The sequence below is a fragment of the Sarcophilus harrisii genome, chromosome 1 (assembly GCF_902635505.1).
Source record: "Sarcophilus harrisii chromosome 1, mSarHar1.11, whole genome shotgun sequence".
Taxonomy (NCBI): domain Eukaryota; kingdom Metazoa; phylum Chordata; class Mammalia; order Dasyuromorphia; family Dasyuridae; genus Sarcophilus; species Sarcophilus harrisii.
In genome coordinates, this window is record NC_045426.1 from 263,881,346 (window position 1) to 263,906,226 (window position 24,881).

The 24,881-nt window shown below is 36.3% G+C and overlaps 1 protein-coding gene across 1 annotated transcript in view; it reads right to left on the bottom strand.

Annotated features, from left to right (window-relative positions):
* Positions 1-4,026: 4,026 nt before the first annotated feature.
* The window catches only part of LOC111719330 (cytochrome P450 2K1-like), a 45,983-nt gene continuing 25,128 nt past the window's right edge, over positions 4,027-24,881 (bottom strand). The window contains exons 3-9 of the mRNA XM_031943564.1: positions 23,781-23,930; positions 19,695-19,855; positions 16,505-16,678; positions 15,346-15,487; positions 12,959-13,146; positions 10,283-10,424; positions 4,027-4,570 (exon numbers count right to left, since the gene is read on the bottom strand). Coding sequence (XP_031799424.1) covers positions 4,368-4,570; positions 10,283-10,424; positions 12,959-13,146; positions 15,346-15,487; positions 16,505-16,678; positions 19,695-19,855; positions 23,781-23,930 — 1,160 coding nt within the window. The 3' untranslated portion in view covers positions 4,027-4,367. The remainder of the gene's footprint in view (positions 4,571-10,282; positions 10,425-12,958; positions 13,147-15,345; positions 15,488-16,504; positions 16,679-19,694; positions 19,856-23,780; positions 23,931-24,881) is intronic.

Here is a 24,881-nt window from a genome sequence, read left to right on the forward strand (position 1 = left end):
TGGAAAAGGGGTCTCATCCCTTTAGAACAATTAGTAGCAGGCTGAGAAAGAACTGATGGTCTCCTGGGGATAGTTAACAAGTAATTTTCAGCATTCCATGGAAATTGGTTTTCCAATGATGTCATCAACGAGCAAAAATTAAACAGAAGAATCAGGTCAGAGGAAGAAAAAAAAAATTCCTGACTGGAAAAGAAGCCATGAGAGGGAAACAAAGCATACACTTGTCTCTGATTTTAATTCCTTTTCTCTTTCTTGATACAGGAAAAGAAAAGATGCAAAAAGTTGAGTCTCTTTCATAAGTTTCTCCTAATTCCAGTCCATCTTCCATTCAGCCTCCAAAAATGATTTTCCTAAAGCACAGATTTGACAGTGTCACCCCATAATTCACCCCTACAGCACAAAGATGAGCTTTCCTGATTCCCAGCCCATTTCTCTATCCCCTGTGGCTCTCCATGGCCTCCAAGATCAAATATAAAACCCTCTTTTTGGCATATTCAAAACCTTTTATAACCTAGCCCCATCACCTTTCCAGTCTTTCCAGTTCCTTACACTGTCCACCCCCCTCCCAAATCGCAGGACTCTTTTTTTCTTCAAACAAGACTTTCAGTCTCTCTCACTCTGGGCATTTTCTGTGACTTTCTCCCATGCCTGGATTTCTCTCCCTCCTCATTTCTGCCTCTTGGCTTCTTTCAAATTGTAACTAAAACTCCACCATCTATAGACTTGATCCCCCATATTCCAGTCCCTTCCTTCTGTGAATTACTTTCTTTTTATCCTGTATGCAGTTTGTTCAAATATAATTGTTTGGATACTGTTTCTCCCATTACACTGTCAGCTACTGGTGGGCAGGATCTGTTTTTATGCTTTTCTTTGACTCCTTAGTGCTTATCACAGTGTCTGACACATAGTATATGCTTAATAAATGCTCAATGAATGACTGATCCATAAAAGTATAGAGAAATTAATTGGTTAGTAAGAACCAAACATGAGCTAGCAATATGAGTTTAAAAACAGAAGAAAGTCATTATTTTAAAGATATTTTTGGTAAATTGCTTTCAAGTATAAAAGCGTCAAAGCCAACTAAAGTGACTTTTTATCTGGAAGCACCCACAAAAGTGGAGTATTAAGAGTTTATTTCATAAATGATGAGCAGGATGCTTTCAGAAAAACCTGGAAAGTCTTCCATGAACTGAAGCAAAGTGAAATGGACTGTATACAAAGTAATAGCAATATTGTGAGATGATCAGTTATGATTGACTTTGATATTCTCATCAATACAATGAAGTATGACTGCTCTGAAGGACTTATGATGAAAATGCTATCCATACCCAGAGAAAAAACAGATTGTCTCTGAGTACAAATTGAAGCATTTTCTTTTTTAAATTTTATCTTTCTTAAGGGCTTTTTTTTTGGGGGGGGGAGATCTGTTTCCTTTCACAACATGATTTTTATGTAAATATTTTGTATTACTTTACATATGCCTTCTTAATAAGGAGGAAGAGGAAAAAAGAATCTGGAACTCAAAGATTTTTAAAAAATGTAAAAAAGCTGTTTTACATATAATTGGGAAAATAAAAATATTAAATAAAAATTTTTTTAGGTAGAAAAAAAGAATTTATTTCCTAACAAAATGAGGAAAAGCAAGATTAGATGTAATTAGTGACTGATAACTGGCATGAGAACATGTCATTGTTTTAATTTCTTTTGAGCATCTTTAGTTCTTTCTTCTTGTCTGGGGTGAAGTAAAACCCCAAGGTAGTACTAGAAGTCTGAAGGGCAGTATAGGCACCTCATACTTCCTTCTGTGAAATCCAGAAATCTCTGGATGAGGAAAACAAAAAGGTAATGACTCAGTGAGAAAGAAGTCTCTAAGACTGAAAAGAGTCCTTGTGGATTCCAAGTTCTGGTTCTGGACAATGGATTACCTGAAGAAGGGAGAATTATTGTTTCAATAATTGTAAGACAGTTAGACGTAAGTAACTTGCCCAAGGGCACACAGCTAGTAAGTGTTAAGTATTTGAGGTCACATTTGAACTCAGAGCCTCCTGACTCTAGAGCTGGTGCTCTCTCCACAGTGTCATCTACCTGTCTTGGGAGAATTATTTAATAAGCCATCTGTAAAAGCTTTGGAGAGACTCAGTAGTATCAGCATATTTTATGGCCTATTCCAAATTGTAGAGCAGCATCTGTGCTGCCTACTAACTGCCTCAAATACATCCAAATTCTATGTCAGGCTACTGAATTCTACTTGCAGGGAATGGTGGTATGGTCAGGTCCAGTTAAATCATGCTGAGAAAAATTATCATTTATTCAAGTATTTATGAATGACAAACCCAATGGATTCAGAAAAACCTAGAAGGACTTATATGAACTGATACAAAGTAGAGTTTTCAGAACCAGGAGAGCATTGTATGCGGGACAGCAAAATTGTAAAGGTGATCTACCGTGAAAGACTTAGCTACTCTGATCAAGACAGTGATCCTTGAAAATATCAAAGGTCTTAGAATGAAAAATACTATTCACTTCCAGAGAGATAATTGATGAAAACTGAATGAAAATTGAAGCATTTTTTTACTCTTTTTACTGATATGTGTGATGTGTGTTGTTGTAGTAGTAGTAGTAGTAGTAGTAGTAGTAGTAGTAGTAGTAGTAGTAGTAGTAGTATATGGAAACCATGATTGACTTCATGTACTTATTTTGAAAATTTCAGACAGAAGGAAACCCCAAATGGCTCATAGAGAGTTGGACACTACTGAGAAACCTCAACAAAAACCCAGAAGGAATATACAAGAACATAGTGACACCATTTTTTATGTGCCATCTCTTTTAAACAGATTTTTATATTTGTCATGTTGTGCAAGAAAAATCAGACCAAAGAAGAAAAAAATAATGAGAAAGAACACAAACAAACAAAAGTTGACAATACTATGCTTTGATGCACATTCAGTCTCCACAGTTCTCTCTCTGGATGTAGATGGCATTTGCCATCCTGAATCTATTGAAAATGCCTTGAATCACTGCATTGCTGAGAAAAGCCAAGTTGATCACAGTTGATCATCACATAATCTTGTTGCTACTGGCACTTACTTTTTCTAGAGTATCCCACTCCTTACCTCCATCTGGAAACACATCTGGTCTATAAATCTTTAGGATATGGGAACTCATGATCTTATGCATCTGTCAAATTTGACAGACTCAGACTCCATGAAACTGGGACTTTTATGCCTGTGGATCAGAGCTTCTTAAATTTTTTCTACCTGTGATCCCTTGTCATCCAAGAAATTTTTATACAACCCCAGGTATATAGATACAGAAAATAGGTACACAAATCACTTTCTGATAATAAATCATAAAGAAATTTATTGCAAAATAATTCTTTGGTATATGCATATAATTTTACCATTTATTAAAGTTGAAAATAAATTTGCACATTAATGAGATGAATGTGCTTGCTTATTTTTCCATAAAAGAATTAAATCTCAGCAGAATATTTGATACCTTTTACTGTTAACGAATTTGTTACAACCCATACATTCAGTTAACCCAACTACACATTGGACCATGACCCACTATTTAAGAAGTTTTGGTATATTTGATTGGAAAGTTACATCAGGGAAGTGAGAACCAATTAAGTTTCAAGGGGCAGCTTTGTTCCTGACCTACTGAGAGGGGAGAGGGAGGCAGAGAAGGAAGTGCATCAGGGAAGATGAAGCCAATCAAGTCTCAAAAGCGTCTTTCCATGTTATAAGTGGAGAAAAGGAGATACATCAGGGAAATGCTAATCCTATCATAGGCGATAACAGGTCTCAGGACAGGTTAGAAGCTAATCTTGGAATAAGAACAAGAAGACAGTTAGATGGCTCAGAAGATAGAGTGCTGGGAGCACTCATCATCTTCTTGAGTTCAAATGTGACCTCAGAGACTTACTAGCTGGGCAAGTCCCCTAACCTTATTTGCCTCATTTTGTGCCCCTCATTTGCCTCAGTTTCTTCATCTATAAAATGAAGGAAATAGCAAACCACTCTAGTATCTTTGCAAGAAAACCCAAATGAGGTCACAAAGAGCTGGACATAACTGAACTACAGCAACTTCTCTGCAGAACATTGAGCTAAGACCACTATTTACTATCCAAGCTTAATATTATGTTTATGTGATGATGGCTATCTCTCAAGGTCAGAAAATGGGTGGATTATTTGTTTGGTCAAGCATGTAACCAGGTATGAATGCTTAGTAAATGTAACTGTGATAGCGATGCTCTTGTGGACCAGGCAGGAAATGTGTATGTATCACCAAAAGCCATCTGGGTTTCTTTGGCTACCATCTTGGATGCAGTGGTCTGAACAGGACCAGTCGGCTGCTCTCCCACATTAAGAGTCATGAACTTCCTCCAAGGGGATAGCACAGACCAAGTGAGGCACGGGGGTCAAGGTGAGGCCCACTTCAGCTGTAAGGTCAAGGTCAGCTGGATCTACCCCTGGTGCAGGCTTAAATGTAAACTTCTGCAATAAGCCTACGAAGAGCAGAAAGAGTTCCATCCTGGCTAGGGATTCTCCAATGCAAACTCGACGCCCTGGATAAAGAAAGAATTAACAGACTGGTAAGTATTATATCAATGAGTCCTGAAATAATAATAGCCAGTATTTATAGAGCACTTTAGGGATTGTAAAGCATTTTATAAATGTTATCTCATTATAGGTGCTATCCCCATTTTACAGATGGGAAAGCTAAAGTTCAGTGACTGTGCTGGATCACACAGCTGGTGCCTGGGGCTGGATTTGAACCCAGTTCTTCCTGATGCTAGATGCAGTGCTCTATCCTCAGCCCTACCCCTTACTTTTTAGTTAACTTCAATGCTCAATTCAGATATCGTGTCTTTTTATTTTTATTTTTGGAGGTAATTGGGGTTAAATGACTTGTTCAGGATTACATAGCTAATAAGTGTTTGAGGTCCTCCTTGTTCTAGGGTCAGTGCTGTATACCCTGCCCCCCAGATACCACTGATTACTTAAGGTCTTTCCCTGTCTCTTCAGTTGATACTACCTACCACCCTCCTCTAAAAAATTAATGTTGTATGTGTGTGTACATATATATGTATATATAAACATATATATATGATGTCCCCAAAGTTTTAGTGCAGTATTTAACGAGTTTACAAGCACATTAATACTTTTGAGACATCCTGTATTTTGTATGTTTGTATATGTAATACATATATACTTCTATGTATACGAATTTCCTCTGATTCCTGAGGGCAGGGAGTATATCACTTGTGTGATACACAAGTTTAGCACAGAACCTAATCATAAATGAGTAATAGGTTTTTTTTTTAATGGATTCCAGATAAAATGGAATGAAGTAGGTCATTTGTTGGATTATAAGATCCTTGAGGATGTAAATTGTAAGATGTTATGAAAATATCTAGGTGGTAGAATGATTGGCTTGGAGTCAGGAAGATTTATCTTCCTGAGTTCAAATCTGACCTTAGACACTTATAGCTGTGTGACTTTGTATAGGTCACTTTAACCGTTTGCCTCCATTACCTCATCTATAAATGAACTACAGAAAGAAATGGCAAGCCGTTCCAGTTTCTTTGAAAAAAACAAAACAAAATGGGGTTACAAAGAACCAAACAAAACTGAACAATAAAAAATGGAAATAATAATACTGGAAATACTTATTCCAAAGGCTTGTTATGAAGAAAGTGCCACAAAAATCTTCAAGCCTAATCTTTCAATATCCTAGAAAATTTTTTAAGACTATAAATTGCAGAACAGGCATTGATTTATAATTAATTGAAGGAAATTCCACACCTATATCAATGTAATCATTGATGTGGTCCAAATTTTTTTGTCCTAATTTCACAGATGGGGATAATTAGAGATTAATTGACTTAGTTAAGTTCATACAGTCAGTTTAGAATAGAGATAGAGCTAAAACCGAGTCATTTTTCTAATAGGTTGTTCAGTCTGCTCATATGAAAATTTTGTGTTATATAAATTTCTAGGTCATAGATGCCCATTACCTAGATGTCCTGACTCTGCACCAGCCTATGCCCTAATAGTGTAAGAAACACACAAGAATCTGGGTAGATCTCTGACGGATCCTAGCAGATAGGATTAACCCCATCCACTTTTCTAGGTCTCTAGAATAAGCCTTTGACACTTAGGAACATTTCCATCCTCCTCTTTAAACCCAGCTCCTGTTTTATGCCAAAATAAGTTGCAATTGTGTCTGTTGTAGTTGACTGACCTCAATTATTCTATGCCCACTGCAAAAGCTGGAGCATGGTCTGAATTCCCTGCCACTCTACCTTGGACCACTTTGATGAGTTAAGGATCCTGTACAAATGTACATTATTACTGTAGTCTTTGAGAGGTAGGGGAAGGAGGCAGCTCTACACCTAGTGCTTGATGCCTCAGGATGCCAATAAACTCATTTTGTCTTGTTTTACCGAGTTTGCCTTAACAGAGAAGGGCAAGATCCAAACTAAGATTTATTTTAACAATCCTGGTGACCTTGAAGGGGTCCTTCACTCACTGACTATCACTGAGAGTCCACTGTTGAACCCCATAGGTGGTGCTCAGATTTTTGTCTGATTGTGGGCTGGAGTAGACTCTCTAAGTACTTAGTCAGCCATGAAATACTTGGAAAATTAAACTCTTCAAAGATATAAAGAAGTAAATGTTGAACCAAAAACTGAATCTTTCCTATTTGTGCATAAAGAAAAGGAGCAGCATATACAGAAAAAAATGACAATGGTAAGTAGATGGTCTTGTCTAATACACTAGACGGCTACAAGGCAAGGAGATGGTCTTACCCAACATTAGATTTTCACAGGGTAAGGGGATACTGGCATCCATATGGAATTGGCACAGATTTCCTGTCCACTCCCACTTAGGCAATCTGTTTAAAGCTTGGCATAAGGGGAAAATGCCCAGTTAACTGAGAATGTCAAAAATGGAGCAGGAGAGCTCAGTTAAGATCTAAATGGTTTCAGAGAAGCAAATTTGGCCAGATAAAAATGAGACTTTTGATTATTCTCAATTGCTCGTGCTAAAATAAAATAAAAATAGAGTTGAAGAAGTAGATCCTAGATAAATGGATCATTGGTGCTATGGGACTGGACTTTCTAATCAAGACTGCCTCTCATTATCATGTCCATTAGAGGTGACAGTCCTCAAATGACCTCCATAAAATCTGAATGTTTTCAAAGACCATGACACTCTTAGAAAACTATTTTTCTATGGAAAAATCAGAAAAAGAAAGCAAAGATTTTGGCAGGCCCCAGGAAGGGGGCAATATAAATAGTGAAATGGGCTTGATGGAGTTCCCACTGCAGAAGTTCTCTTAGCATGCATAAGATCATTTTACCTTGAAGAACTTTGAAGGGGAGCACTTTGTAACCCATAATAAACTTCTGTTAGACAGAAAGGGAGTTCAGAAGAGTGGAGAAGACAGATGAAGCCTAAAAACAGCTTTCCCAACTATACTCATTATTAAGCAGGGATTTATGCTGGGTGACTTTTGATTAGATTTTCAACATGAGAAAATTTTTTAACATAAGCTGATTCCTCACTTTCTTTACCTTCACTATTTTCTAAAGTTTTTTCTTAAGTTTATTTCATCTTATTTCTTAATTAGGTTCTAGTCTAACATTTCACTGAATAGTCTATTTCAATTTAGATAACTTTACTACTAACTTAGCTAAACAATTGAATTCTGTTGAATTATTTCATATTGACTTTAATTCTGCTTATTGTCTAGATAAGTTAAAACAATTTCTATTAGAACAATAAATCTATCACTCTCCAGGAAAGGGAGAGAGCTGTATGCTCTTTGTACTTCATCTTAATCCTAGCTACAAATTTCCAAAGACTGCTAATGAGTTTTAGCAGTTACCATAATTTGAAAATTTATTGTGAAATTATTACAGTTACAATTTTAGTCCCTAATTAGGGAACTGAAGCCATAAATGTCTACAAACCAGAGCTGGGAAATTCCCTTCCTTTTCTTTTCTGTTTTTATCTCTGCAATCTGCAACCTGGCTATTTATGCACTTGAAGGGACAATCTTGATATTGTCATAACCTTATCTTTTTTTTATAGCAGATTTCTGTAATTTGTAAAATGAGCTGAAAAAAAAAAAGACAAACCACTCCAGTATTTTTTGTCAAAAAAAAAAAAACCCAAGTGGGGTCACAAAGATATGGACATGACTGAAGAACCATTGAATAACAACTTGTTGGCGGCAAGTCCATTGCTGTAGCCACTAAGCCACCCAGGGGCCCCAAGCTTCATATAAAAAGTGATATTTGAGATTGTGAGCTCCCTGCCTTTAGCTCCCTTTTTTTTTTTTTTTTTTTTTTTTGGTATCCTCATTACTTAGCTTAGTGGCTGGCACATAGTAGGTGTTTAATATTTATTAACTGAGGGAAAATAGTAATGTTCAAAGCAGAGATGAAGAATAAATGTATTCTAGGATCTGTGTATGTGTCTAAGTGTGTGTGTGTAGAATGATTATGCAAAAGGGTAAAGAGGGGAGATAAAATACATAATGTTCTGTTGTGTACTGATTCCTGTCTTTGGAGACAGACCCCACTTTTGATTCCTGTCTCCATGATTTGCTAAACTGTGTGGCTGTGGGCAACCCATTTTACCTGTCTGAGCCTTAAGGACAGTCTATTATTACACATAATAGACACTTTATTGAACACTGATTGTATTTTCTTATCTGTAAAATAGTATTTTTAAATAATACTTAATACCATTAAATAATCTCTATAATCCCAATTGTTTTGCCTCTCAATCCAACCTAAATTTCCTTAATGGACAATTTTTAATGCCATATGACACTGTTCTTATGTTGTCTGTAGTCCACTAAATCCCTCAAATAATTTTCAGAAAAGTTGTTATCTATCATGGGGATGTACTTGGGATGTTGATTTTTTAAAAATGTAAATGCACATTCTAACTTGAATTCTAACACTATCATCCAATATCATCTATAAATTTAGTAAGCATACTGGTTATGTTTCCAAGTAATTAATACAAATGATCAGTGCCATAAGGACTAGCAAAGATCTCTGGGACATTCCACTGAAGAACTCTTTCCAAGTTGACATTGACCTATAATAACTACTCTTTAGGTCTAGATTTTCAACCAGTTTCCAATCCATCTAATTGCACTATTATATATTACATATCTTTTTTAAAAGAACAGCAAGAAAATTTTCTAGCATTGAATGCAGCTAACTATGAACTGGACCTTGCTCAAAGCCCAGAGCTACAAACTGAGGACCAAGTTGGTCCAAATCAGTTAAAACTGGTTCTGTGGTTTTCTATGGGTTTCTTTGGAAATCCCCAGTTGTTGAATCTGGGATCTGCTGTTTTGGCCAGATTTCACCACTTACTTACCTTATCTCCCCAGTCTCCTCTATGGACTTTAAACTATTTTGCAAAACAATTCATGCAACAGCCTTGGGAGGCTGTGCCTTCCATGAGACTCCCTCCCTATGGAAGTGAATTTAAATCCTTCTGCCCCTCTTTACCAGTACTTTAGTGCTGTGCAGTATTCTGAATTGCAATTTCTTTATGTCTATTAAAGATCCTTGTTACTGTAGCCTTTGTAGTCTTTTATTTAAGTTTGATACTAGTAAAATAAGCATGTTCATAAAAAAAAATGTTGGAACTCTGAGCATCTTCAGTATGACTAAGTCAGTAAGACCTGGGAGTCCAATATCCTGAGTTCTGAGCCTGGCCCTGAAAATTTTGTACCAGGTGATCTTTGAGAAAACTTAATATTTCTGAGCCTTAGTTTCCACATCTGTAAAATGAGGGTAGTAATTCTTATGCTACTTAGAGGTAGCTAGATGGTATTTGATAACCGGTACTTTGGGAAAAGTGTCCCCTCTTCAGTTAATTAATCAATCAATAACCATCTATTAAGCATCTACTTTGCGCCAGGTACTGTGTTCTTAATACCTATCCTATAATCTGTGACAACAATTATAAATCTTAATAATTTCCTTGATTTTTTTAAACCTAAGCCAGAAGGAATAAAAATGGAGATAACATGGTAGAATAGATGAAAGCTCCTCATCTGGAGACATATCTAGCTCTGTCACATATTGCCTATGGGAGCTTAGGCAAATTGCTTAAAACCTCTGAGATCACTTCTAGCTCTCAATGCATGATCCACAATATATTTGGAAAGTGTTCTCTTTTAAAATACCTAAACCATAATTTGTTACAGCCATTATACTAGATTTTTTTTTTTTTTTTACCTAAGCCAAAAGGAATGAAGCAGTCTTTCTTGACAAAATTTCCAGCAGCATCAAGAAAGTGAGCAGGGTTGAACTTGTGAGGTGTCTCCCACAGTGTCTTGTCCTTAAAGATAGAAGTAAACAGAGGAATCACCTCTGTTCCCTGAAAAGAGAGAAATGAGACTGGCATTACAGAAACATACACTGTTACCAGTATGGATAAATATTTCTTTTGAATACATTTCCATCCCTTCTTTTTCCTCAAGAGGTAGAAGACCTCTTCTATGTGCAGTTGGAGTAGAATATTACACTCATCATCAGATGTGATCACTCTGGCCGTTGGATTTGCTTTACTTTTTTGCTTTGTTATAAGGGAAAAGGGGGTGGTAATATACCAGAAATAACTGTTGTTTAAAAACAAAAGACAGCAAAAATTTTTTTTAAAATATCTTTTTAAAAGTTAATCATATGGGGCAGTGAATAGAGCACTTGCTCTGAAGTCAGGAGGATCTGAGTTCAAATCCAGCCTCAGACACTTTACACTTACTAGCTGTATGAATGTGAGCAAGAAATTTAACCCCAATTGTCTCACACACACACACACAAAAATTTAGTTAAAAAAATTTACCATGAGATCAACTGTGATGGACTTGGCTCTTCTCAACAATGAGATCACTGAAGGCAAATTTGGGATGTAAAATGCCAATCACATCCAGAGAGAGAACTATATGGAGACTGAATGTGGATCAAAACATAGTATTTCATATTTCTGTTTGTTTCTTATGTTTTTTTCCCATTTGGTCTAATTTTTCTTGCACAACATGATAGACATGGAAATATGTTTAGAAGGATTGCACATATTTAGCCTATATCAGATTGCTTGCTGTCTTGGGGAGAGAGGAGGTAAGAGAGGGAGGAAGAAAATTTTAAAGCAAAGTTTTACAAAAACAAATGTTTAAAACTGTCTTTAACTTACATGCACTGATGCTAAATGAAGTGAGGAGAACCAAGAGAACACTGTACACATTAACAACAAGATTATGTGATGATCAATTGTGATGGACTTGACTATTTTCAAAAACGAGGTAATTCAAGGCAATTCCAATAAACTTGTGATGGAAAGTGCCATCTATATCTACAGAGAGAACTATAGAGAATGAATATGGATCAGAGCACATAGAGACTGAAAGTGGATCAGAGCATAGTATTTTTATTTTTTGTTGTTGTTTGCTTGTTTCTTTCTTTCTAATTTTTCCTTTTTGATCTGATTTTTCTTGCATAAAATGATGAATATGAAATATATGTTGAGGAGAATAGCACGTTTCACCCATATTGGATTGCTTGCTTTCTTGGGCAGGGGAAGGGGAGAGAGAAAAATCTGGAACACAAGGTTTTACAAAGGTAAATGTTGAAAACTATCTTTACATGTATTTAAAAACAAAATTCTTTATAAAAAAGAAAACCACCTTTATATGTATTTGGGAAAATATTATTAAAAATTAGTTTAAAAAAAACAAAAAAAAAGTTTATCATGGTATGTTGCACAGTTTTCCCAAACTGCCTTAGTTTATCTTTGAAAAATCTTTATTACAAGAAATGGCTTGTTGGATAGGAGAAGGAAAATATATTTTAAAATGAAAGATGTAAAAATAAAAAGGGCAGCTAGGTCACAAAGTGGATAGAGAGATGAACCTGGAGTCAGGAAGACTCATCTTGCTGAGTTCAAATCCTCAGACACTTATTAGCTGTGTCAAGTCACTTAACTCTGTTTTCCTCAGTTTTCTTATCTGTAAAATTATCTGTAGAAGAAAATGACAAATTACTTTGATATCTTTGCCAAGAAAATCCCTAATGAAGTCCCCAAGAGTCAGATATGACTGAAATAACTGAACAACAACAAAAAGAATTTATTCTATTTGACCTCAAAAGACAGAACTAGGAACTAAATTAGATGAAAACTGTCAAAAAATCTGATTCCAATTCATTATAAGGTAGAACTCTATTAGCATTGCCCAAAATAAGGATGGCTTGCCTTTGAAGCCAGACAGTAAATTTTCCCCACCTTGGAGACCTAGGGGAAGGAAGGAATAAAAAGTCACCAAATGGATTTTGGACAGAGTCTTCTCAAGGCATTCTTTATCAAACCCATCTAGTATTAGATGACCTCTGGTTCTTTCTAATTCTGATATTCTGGAACCATAAGCTTTCTAAATTTACTTCTTTTATTTTGTTTTTGCAAGACAATTAGGGTAAAATGACTTTCCCAAGGTCACACAGCCCAAGTTTACTTCTAACCCGTGGTCATTCACTGCATTCTAAGCCATCACCTGTTCTCTTGACCTTTGTCTTTGCCACTGGACTTTGATAACTCTGGAGGAGAGAGTAAGGCTGATGACAGTTTTGCACGGCTCTGCCCCACTCATATTCAATTTATTTGCAAGTCAAAACTTCACACTTATGATATCATTGGTTCTCATCGGTATCAAAAGACGAACAACAATAACAACAACCTTATGAAGTTCCATAAGGTTCAAATGCATTGATAAAATGTAAAACATTGACAGACTGAAAACTAACCAGTGGCCACATCAATAATGTCTCCCACTGACAACTTCAGTGACAACATCAGGAATCCAAGTATAGAAGGGCCCACTTTCAAAGAACCAAATCCCATAATTTCTTTCTAACAATACACACCTTAGGAATTACATATCCCCGAAATTTTACATCAGTGGTAGTACTGTGGGACAGACCCATCGGCACGATATCGGCAAATCTCTGTATTTCATGTATCACTGCCTCCGTGTATGGCATTTTTTTTCGATCTTGTACCTGAGGATCTCGTCTGAGACTAATAACTTTATTGATTTCAGCTTGGACCCTTCCTTGAAAAAATGTTACAAACAATAAAAAAAAGTGGAGAGGTAAGACTGAAAGGAAGGTAGTAGTACATGCAGACCTCAAATTATATCACAAAGCAGTTATTATTAAAACTACTAGTATTGGTCTAAAAAAAATAGAAAAGCAGCTCCATGGCATAGAAAAATCAGAAACAATAGAATTATATAACCAGTGATTAAGAAGCCTGAAAATACAAACTGGAAAAGTAACAAAACAAAATATTGTATTTGTATAGGATTTTTTACCCTGTTTCTAGGGCAACTAGATGGCACAGTGAATAGAGTACTACTCATCTCCCTGAGTTCAAATCTGGTCTCAAGCATTTACTAGCTATGTGACCTTGGGCAAGTCACTTAACCTTGTTTGCCTCAGTTTCCTCATCTGTAAAAAGACCTAGAGAGGGAAATAGTGAACCACTCTAATCTCTGCCATGAAAATCCTAAATATGGTCATGAAGATTCAGACATGACTGCATACCTGTTCTTTGTCAAACCTTTTATTCAGATACTACATTTTTATTATGTAATTATTTTGTAAGTATTTTAACATTATGAAGGGGGGAACTGTCTTACCTCTTTTTTTTTTTTATCCCCAAAGCTGAGCACAGTCCCTGGGACATAGTAGGCACTTAATAAATGTTGATTGATTGATTAATTATGGTTTTTGGAGTGAACAGGAACCTCTTGAGATAATGGGAGTTTATTGGAAGGGCCATTGTCTAGGGGTCAGAACCATATATTTGAAAGTAGAAGGGAACTTTCAAGTCATTGAATCAATCCCTTCACTTTATAAATAAGAAAAGTGAGACTCAGAGAAGTTGATCATATGGGTAGTACCTGAGGTGGGATTCAAACACAGAATTTGCTGACTCCAAGTCTTACACTAGCCTCTATACCATATTTCCCAGTTCTGCTACTAATGAGGTCTGTAACCTTAGATAGGTCATTCTGAGCCTGTTTCCCTATCATTTGTATATATTTTATAAATGCTTATAAGTGTATATGGTGCATCTCTCTCCTAACCCCATCCCCAATACAATATGAAACCTTTGAAGTCAAGGATTGTTTCATTTGTATTGCTATATTTCAATGCACTTAAAAAAATATCTATTGTATAGGGTATGGTAGCACCTCCTGTAATCCCTGTTGCTGGGGAAGGCTAAGTCTGGTGGATTGCTTGAGCTCAGGAGTTTGGGGCAACAGCAGTACTAAGTCAGTTAGTGTGAGCCCTTAGCACTGCTGGGACTCCAGGCTGCCTAAGGAGGGACAAACCAACCCGAGTTGGAAAAATGGAGCAGACTAAAGCTACCATGCTAATCAATTTTGGATAGTGGACACTGCACTTATAGCTTAAGCAAGATAGAAAGATCTAGCCTCCAAAAATGCACAAATAAACCACAAATTGAATGAATGAATGATTGCTTTTTAAGTGATAAATTTATAAAATGAGGGAATTTGACTAGCTGAATTTCAAGATTGTTTCTTGTGAATGTTTGTGGCAGCCCTCTTTGTAGTGGCCAGAAACTGCAAACTGAGTGGATGCCCATCAATTGGAGAATGGCTGAATAAACTGTGGTATATGAATGTTATGGAATATTATTGTTCTGTAAGAAATGACCAGCAGGATGATTTCAGAAAAGCCTGGAGAGACCTACATGAACTGATGCTGAGTGAAATGAGCAGGACCAGATCATTATATACTTCAACAACAATACTATATGATACTATATGATGATCAATTCTGATGGACATGGCCATCTCCAGTAATGAGATGAACCAAATCAGTTCCAATAGAGCAGTAATGAATTGAACCAGCTACACCCAGGGAAAGAACTCTGGGAGATGACTATGAACCATTACATACAGTTCCCAATCCCTATATTTTTGTTTCCCTTCACAGGCTAATAGTACACTATTTCAAAGTCCGATTCTTTTTGTACAACAAAATAACTGTTTGGACATGTATACTTATATTGTATTTAATTTATACTTTAACATATTTAACATGTATTGGTCAACCTGCCATCTGGGGGAGGGGATGGGGGGAAGGAGGGGAAAAATTGGAACAAAAGGTTTGGCAATTGTCAATGCTGAAAAATTACCCATGCATATAACTTGTAAATAAAAAGCTATAATAATAATAAAAAAAGATTGTTTCTTGCCACAACATTCTATGATTCTTACTTTGAACTTCAGGATATTTCATCATCAGAAGAAGGCCCCAGCAAAGTGTTGTTGATGTTGTCTCTGAACCAGCACCAAAAAGATCCATTGTAGTAAAGAGTAGGTTCTTCTCATGAAATTCAGTCTTTGGATTTTGGGTTTCCTACAACACATACATCATCATTGATAGTCACTGTTCATTGTTATTCTGTTGGCAAATGTTTAGTAACAAGCTCTCCAGGGGAAAAAATACATAGGAAACACTTTTAATTTTAATAGATATTAATATAAATTCTCAGGGGTCCTCAAACTACGGCCCGCGGGCCAGATGCAGCAGCTGAGGACATTTATCCCCTTCACCCAGGGCTATGAAGTTTCTGGGGACTGTTTTCTTATCTGATAAATGGGGACAATAATATTGGAACCACCAAATGGATTTCTTAAAAGGGTCAAATGACTTATCCCATGTGACAATGATTTGAAAAGTTTACAAACCTATGGCAGTGTAAGGAATTGGAGAAAATTGTCTCCATGGAATTTTTTAGTTCTAAATTGTAAGATTTTCTTATCTAACTAAAATGTACTTCTTTAGGGCCAAGAATTCTTCAATTTGTATTTCCATCAGTTTCTATTATTCATTAATAACTGAATGAATAAGGAGGAAATAATAAGTCAATCTACTACTGAGAGGTGTCTAAAGGAGTAACGGGAAACCTTGGAAGGTAGTCAGCTCTGAGACTGGATGTCTAATTATAGAGAATTTCATAAAAGGGATTGCTTCTCTGAATTAGACTAGATGAAAACTCTTTAGAAAACTCTTCCAACTCAAAGATTCTGTAATAAATCTGTAATTATGTAATCACCATATGAAAAGTCTTGGATCCAAGTCCAGTCTTGGATATTTACTATATGACCAAGAAAATCACTTAAACTTCTCTGAAACTCAGTTTCTTTATCTGTAAGGTGAAAATAGCAACAGCTATTTATAGGAATAAATAGGAATTGTTGAATGTATGCATAGCTCATTGAAAACATTAAATTGATATATAAATGGAAGCTATTTTATTGTTGTTATTATTAACATTATGAAACTCAGTATGAAAATATGCCAAGAAATCTGACAGAGTTCAAAGTCTTGGAGAGTCATGGAAAGATTCATTAAGACAGAAACCATGCTAACCTGTTGCTGTTTTAACAAAAAGGAATCCACAAAGCCAGTTAAATGATTGATATTAAGATGGAGGGTATGTTTCTCAAATAGTTTATGGAAGAAATTGTTCATCTCTTGAACATTCCGTAAGACTGTCCTGTGGGCTCCAATCATGAATCCCAGAAAAGGATAGTAATTATATAGCTAGGCAGGGAAAAAAATGAGAAAAGAGATAGTTATTGCAAGCATACTGATTACCATAGATTAATAACTGCCATCTGGGAGAACAGAATGAAACCTGCTTATATTTTTTGCAAAAAGTACCTTCTCCTCACAGAAGGGCTGACAGTCCTCACAGTCCTACCTTAACACATTTTATTATGTGTTCCTCCACTTACATGACCCAGCCACATGAGCCCTTATTAATGATCTTTTTTTTTTTTTTACAAAGCATTTTTGAAAGCACTAAGAATAAATATCCACTAATGTTCTCCTTAAAAAAAAAATCTCTCTTGAATCTAATTAGACCAATATGTGTTTGAAGTGATGGCCTTGATAATGACTAATAAAATATGCTTGGGCATACTCAGATATGTTTTCCGAAGCATATATTCAAGTTTACATAAATGCAAGTTTCTCAGATGTACACCTTTTATTGTCCCAAGAGAATACACTACCCTACCAAAGCTGCAGTACCTGCTATTTCTAAACATTCTCCTTGCTGTTTGTCCACTGGGAGCATGAGGCTTTCCCTTCCTGAAATTCTGTTTACATTTTTGCCCATATATCCTTCAGTTTCCTTCAAATCCTCACTCAAACCTCATCTTCCAGAAGAGGTTTTTCCTGATCAAACAGCTCCCCATCAATACTCACCTCTCTATAAATTATCTTCCATTAATCATATACAGGATATCCCTAAAATCTTAGCAAATTTTAAGCCCTTACAGTTTTAAAATGCAATAAGACTTTTAAAACATCCTGTATTTTGTATATATTTACCTGTGGATATGTTGTCTCTTTTCTATTTTTCACCCCTTTCCCCCAGGATGTAAACTCATGAAGGGAAGGAGCCATTTCACTTATTTCCAGATCCTAGCATAGTGCCTGACATAAGGCTGGTACTTATGAATGCTTGTTGATGGACTAATTATTGTAAATCTTACCCATCCTACCACACTCAACTCAAATGCTTTCTATGTGAAGCTTACATGGATCATCCTCTTCCCAAAGGGATTTCTCTCTCTTTTGAACTTACATAGCATTTCCAATTTATACCACTCTTTTTCATAAGAAATGATGAAATAACTGGTGACATCTCTTGTATTGCTGGGTGCTGTTCATCCTTTGTTTTTAAAGAAGGACTCATAACATGACAGGGTAATGTCTTGGCTTGCATGGAAGCTAGATTCAAGTGGAGCACTGTTGCACAAAGTTGGAATTCTCACCTTCTCTATTCCAGAGTCATTGAAGTTCAGAGGCAGAACAAAAGATAGAACAACTGGCCATGAAGGCCCAGGGTCTTCTTTCATATCTAAGCCCCAAGCTCTCCACAGCACCTGCTTCTGCCATCTTCACAGCTGTTGGAACCTATTGTTCTCATCCATCCATTCCGCCAGAGGAGACACCTCCCAACTCATCAATGGACTTATCAATTACCCTCAACCTCATTGCTGAAACCTTCTGCTGAAATGGTTTACCAGGACATGGCCATTGGCCGTGCTACAGCTTCTTCTTGGAGAGCCTGTGGCCCAGTGCAGATATGAACTTACATGTCTTAGCTTTTCAACAAGAAATAATCTCTATGGCTTGTGTTTTGACCCTCACCCAGACAGATCTGGGAACATCAGAATATTGCTTTGGTTCCTAATGTGAACTCTTTCCTGGGAACATTAACTACCAAGACACCATAGCAACCAGGGTACTTGGGAACATTTGATTGTGGTACAAAACAGATAAGAAACAAATGAAACTTGGATCCAAGTCCTAAAGCAAGGAATAAACTCACAATAATAACAAGGAAATCTCTACAAATAGAAAGAATTGAGGGTCATCATCCCTTTCTGCCTCTAGGTTCCCCTTTGAGTCTTGATTCTTGCCTCATAGTATTTTCAAAGGCCTGGTCACCATTTATCAAGTCCTTGAGCATTTGTACAGTCAAAACATGGATCCAGCAATACCTCAGCCAGTGGCTAACATTACTTTCAGACACTATTCCCTAAGTGACCACAACTTGCCTTCTTGCTCCCAGAAATCTCTATTTGATGCCAGCAGTCTGTATTCTCCTATGCACATTGGACCCATAGCATTCTGGGAGAGGCAGTGTTTTTTTTTTTCTTCCAATCAACAATCACCTTTCTCTTCCAAGGAATGGGGAAAAGGAGGAAAAACTCAGAGCAATGATTTGAAAGTTAGAAAATCTGGGTAAAATTGTAGTTCTGCCATTAGAGTTCTGCATGATCTCTACTTAAGTCACTTACCTCTCAAGACCTCAGTTTACTAATCTATACAATGAAGAGATTGCATTCAGTGATCTCTAAGGTCCCTTTTAGCCATAAATCTTTGATATCACACATGCCTTCTACATTATCTCCCAAGTTAAAGAAATTATTTGAGTCTAACAACAACCTTATGAAATAAACAGACATTACAGAGTATTTTTGTTTTGTTTTGTTTTGTTTTGTTTTTTTGTTTGTTTGTTTGCCATTTAGTGTTTTTTCAGTCACAGGGAACTATTTGAGACCTCACTTGGGATTTTCTCAGCAGAGACACTGAATGGTTTTCAATTTCCTTCTCTGCCTCATTTTATAGAGGCAGAAACTGAGGCAAACAGAGTTTAGTGACGTGTCCAGGCTCACACAACTGATGTCTGAGACCACATTTGAACTCTTGAAGAGCAATCCTGAATCCAGTTCTTGTACTCTATCCATTGCACCACCTAGTGGCTATTACATGTATTTATTCCCAATTCACACGTCAGCAAATAAAGAAATTAAATGACTTTTCTGGTCCTATGGCTAATACATCACAAAGACAATTTAGCTTCAAGTCTTTGGGCATTCCAAGTCCAGAACTTTTCCTGCTATGCCATGGTGCTGTCCTGGAATTCTATAAGGGTACAAGTAAAAGCATTTCACATGAATTACACTAATTGAACAATTAGGAAACTGAGCACCAGACAAGAACAATAAGAAAAAAAGTATGAAAGACAACACAAAATTACCTCAATCATGGAAGAGCCACATAATTTGACATTTTCGTCCAAGAGTTTCAATAAATACTGAAATTCATAATCATCATATTCGTATCTTTTGCCCAAAAGGATGGAGCAAATGATGTTTGAAGTAGCATGCTTCAGGATGATGGATGTATCAAAGGGTTTACCTACATCCCAAACCATTAAAGAGAAGATGCCATGATTAGAAGAATGAATTTACAAAATTTGAGAATTGAAAGGATTTAATGGCAATCTATATAACAAAGATTCTCCAGCCCATATGATCAGAACTGATAGATTAGTCATGCCCCACCATAGGTCATGGGTTTAAATGGTTTCTCCAACACTAGGGATGAATTTTCACTGATTTCTACCAGTTCATCATTACTGCCTCCATTGCCTCTTGATCCCCAGGAGAACACAATTGTAACATAGCCTATCAAGACTGGATATAATGTATGTGATTATGTATTCATGACCATGAAGAAGAGCTCGATGAATTTCTTTTTCCATTGGGATTATAGTTGTGCTAGATCAATATCAGAATTAAGGGATGGGCCAAGAGTTAGGAACAGGGATCAGATTGTAAGATGTTCAGTACTAATTTAAACAATAGGGATAAGGATCTGACAAAGACTTTTCTTAATTTGCCATTCTTATTGTAATAAAATTGTGAAAGATAGCAATTTATACACATGTGTATATACACTGTGACTTTTAGAATATTTCTATAGAATAGTATAATTATTCACCAAATATATAACATAATATATGCTAATATATTGCATATTTACTAAATACATAATTATATAACATATATGATACATTATAATATAACATGATATAATAATAATTTACCAAATATCCTCTAAGTCCCTTTAACTAAGAATCAGAAGATCTGGGTTTGAATCTTGGCTTTGCCATTCACTAAATATATGACCTTGGGTAAGCCATTTTTCCCTCTCTGGTATTCCCTCTTGTATAAAATGAGAGAAATGGACTCAGTGTCAAACTCAAAAACAAATGGTCCCTGAGAGACTATATGATGACTTAGAAAATCACAAATTAACATATTATGTTGGATTGTATTTCTACTTATTTTGTTAAACATTTCTCCATTATATTTTAATGTGATTTGGGAGGCACTAGGGAATTTTGAAAGTTTAATCCCTCTGACTAGATCTCTTCTAACTCTAAATCTATTATTCTGTCATCTGATGGATATATCTGAAACATCTTGGGTGCGATCTTGAATAAGATGATCTTCTTTGTGATTCAATGATTAGATGATTTCTAGAGTCTATTAAAGACCTGAGCTTAAAAAGACCAAGGTCTCCCACTGCATCCGGGGCCATCTCCAGTTGTCCTGATCTGTCTCTGACCACTAGATCCAGTTGGCTCTGGAGGAGAAAGTGAAGTAGGTGACCTTGCCCAGTCTTACCTCACTTAAATCCAATTCACTTCCATGTCATTGCATCATCTCCCTGATCCCACAATCCTCATCCAGACTGAAGGACAAACAACAACTGCAATCTAAGGTCCCATCTAGTTCTAATGATGCTTGGGAGCTCAGGTATTCAGACTCTACCCTTTCAGTTCACACAAGTCAGGCAGGTTTTAGCCTAGGCTCATTCTCCATAGCAAAAGCAGCATTACACAAAGGATAATTTGGGGATTTTCCAGCTATTACATATGATGATTAGCAATCAAATGCTTCATCCAATCAGAGCCTGGGTTCCCAAACTTTTTTGATTAGTTCCCTCTACATGTTGACTTTCCAAAAGACCTTGCTGTACCCCCTATTTCATATGAAAAGATATAAATTATAGGATTTATTATACATGTACTCATATGAAAAAATAAAATTATTAATTTTCATAAAGAATCCTTTATTTGGCATGTGATACTTCTCTTACTATCATAATGTTTGTGTTTATTAGTTTATTCACATGTGATTTTCATGATCACTATGACTTTTGGAATATTTCAATAGGATAGCATAATTATTTACCAAATGTTTCCTATATCCCTTTGGCAAAGTTCTCATATACTTATAGAGATACATAACTTGGGTTAGACATCCCTTACTTAAAGCATGGTGTTTCTGAAACCATAGTTATGGTTTCCATCTTGATAGAATAATGCCCAAAGACATTAATTTAAATATGACCTTGAACTTGCTGACTTCTCTTCTAGTTCCAATCTGTGATTCTAAGACTTAATGATCCCTAAGGTCCTTTCTAGTACTAATGATTGCCATTACATACCATCTCATTGAGCTGCTGGTAACAAAGTTGGACCAGAGAAGATGTGACTTCTCAGAGTAGTCCATCTTTCCTGAGAAGTCAGATAGGATTGTATCAACCCACTGAATCCGCGAAAATGATCAATTGTAAAATAAAACAGAAAACTGTGTCCCCTGCCTAGGAAACTATTTTGCAAATAATACCTCCTACCCAGTAGTTTCAGCACTTTACCCTTTAGCTTCTCTTGGGCATGGCACAGGAGAAAGAGCCCTGATTCTAGAGTCTAAAAGATCTGTTTTCAAGTCTCACTTCTGATACTTTCTACCTTTTTCGTCTTGGGCTACTGACTCAACCACTTTGAGCTTCTATTTCTTCATTGCCAAAATAAACATTTGGAATAGCTGTATTCTTAGGTCTCTTTTAATTCTGGATCTATGATCTTGTGACCTAAAATATACTCCTAGGTCCAAAAACTCTTCCCACACACCAATTTTTAACCATGCAGGAGGATTTTTTTTTTTAAAGCAATACCTCAGTTCCCCTGCTCTTGCTTCAGCTGGCTATAGCCAGCAAGACTCTAAATTCTGAGGTTTGGCAGCATAGGTCATATACTGGATTTTTATTAGTATTCTATCATGCCTTAATTCCTGATTTTTATTATTAGAGAGGCAGACAAAGGACCTGTGTCCCATCTTTGATATCTATTTGTGTTACCTTGGCTAAATCAAATAATTGAGTCTCAGTTCCCTTATCTGTCAAATGGGTATAAAAACAGAACCATAATTAGGGTGGAGATACAAGGTCTTTGCTCCAAGGTTGGAGAATTCAAGAGTATAACAACCAATGGCATCCTTGCAGGAATGCTTCTACTTCAGTTTTTATGCTAATAGGGGCTTCATGCCAGAGAACTTGTCTTCCATCTGTATGAACTCTCTCCAGTACTGTTATTGAACCATGTGAGTTTCTTTGAGTTTCCAATGGTGAAGGGTACATTTTCTCACAACAACATCTTCTCATTGTCATTGGACAACTACTCCAATGACAAGAAGTACTCTTGAGTACTTGCTGCACATGTTCTAGGTAAAAATCTGGCATACCAACCACCCAAGATTGTTGAGAGGATCAAATGAAATATATGTAAAACCATTTTAAACAGTGTCAAGTGCTTTATAATGGTGAGGAATTGTCTTAATAATAATAATAGCTAATATTTATAGATCACCCATTAGGTGCCTTTTGTGAATATTATCTCATTTGATCCTCACAACAACCCTGGGAGGCAGCAGCTATTGTTATCCCCATTTTTCAGTTGAGGAAGCTGAAGTTAAGTAACGTACCCAAAATCACATAGCTAGTAAGTGTCTGAAGTCAAATTTGAACTCAAGACTTCCCAGTTCCAGGCTCAGAATTCTATTACTACATATATCTGTCTCTTACTAATGATTTATTCCAGTTCCTCATTGTGGTATAGAGATGATGTTGCATTCTCAAAGACTATGACAGAAGAGGACAACTCTATAATGGTCCTACCACCAACAAGAAAAGTTCTGAGTATTTACTCAGCATTGTATTCTGTTCTTATGAACCAAGGACTATTCTATAATTATGTTCCCAGGAGATTAGACATAATATAAGTATTTTTTTCATCTCACCACAACCTGAAAAGGCAGTATGCAAAGCTATGATCTGTGTTAGTGGAAAACATTCCCATGAGGTAGAAACTCTGGATCCTAAAAGAAAAGGTTACCTTTGGGAGTTGAGTTTAATATTGAGGGAAACTTGAACCTTACTCATGTGTCCAATTTATGGTTGCTATCATTTCATTTTCAGATCCCCCAATACTAACCTTTGTGAGATCCAAAATATGTAACAAGGGAATGCAGTTCATCTTGAATCTTGTATTCTATGAGTTTTTTCCCCATTCCAAAATCACGAAGATTATGTAAAGCAAATCTTCTCATCATTTTCCATGTTTCTCCATTACTAAAAACAACACCTAAAAACAACAAAGCATAACAAAAGATAAAATTATGTTTCCAAATGCAGCCTCTGATTCAATCTCAACACAAAATAAATCCTAACTGCTTGTATGAGCTAGGTCTTTAGAAGGCATTTCTGTCATTGGAACAGAACTCTGGGAGTTTTATCTTCTTGTGGGGGATGGAGGGTAGGAGATGCAGTGGGAGTGGGTGTGAATTTTGGAGGGAGAAGGAGGAAGCTGGGAGATGAAGACTAGAAAGGGAAGTAGAATAGCATATCGGAAAAAATAAAGGATGATTAATTAGGGGACCACAATCCTAGCCCTGGCTTTGAGACTGGCTGTGACCTCACCCAAGTCACTCCCCTTCCCCCTTTCCCAAATTTCCTCCCTTATAAAATGAAGGAATTGGATGATCTCTGAGGTTCTTTTCAGCTCTAAATGATTATGACATTATGGCAAGTGAAATTCACAATGGAAAGATCTTGTAGTTGGGATAAAATGTGTCATTCACTGTTGCAGACTCAGAGAAACTCTCATTACCCAATGACAGAAATCTCACTTAATTTGGGATTAAATGCCATCACTCCACCCATTAGGCATGTGTCTAAGGCAAAGTCACTTAATTTTCTAAGCATCGCTTTCCTCATTTTAAATTAAGATAATAATATACTGTCACCTTGGGAGGCTAATATGTTTGTAATAATCTGTTTGTAAACTGTGTGTAAACTGTGAATATCCATAATCTATTTTTTTTTTAAATTTTAAGTGTTAGGGTACAATTAGAAGTTGATTTAGGTGACCTCTGAGATTTCTTTCAGTGAAAAAAAAATCAATAATTCTATGATTCTATATTTTGAGAACTTTTAAGCACTGGAAAAGTGAGAGGTTTTCTGAAAGTTACCCAGGTAAATGAGCTGGGGAACCTTTAAGAAGGCAATGGAATTAGATAGGTGATAGATAGATAGA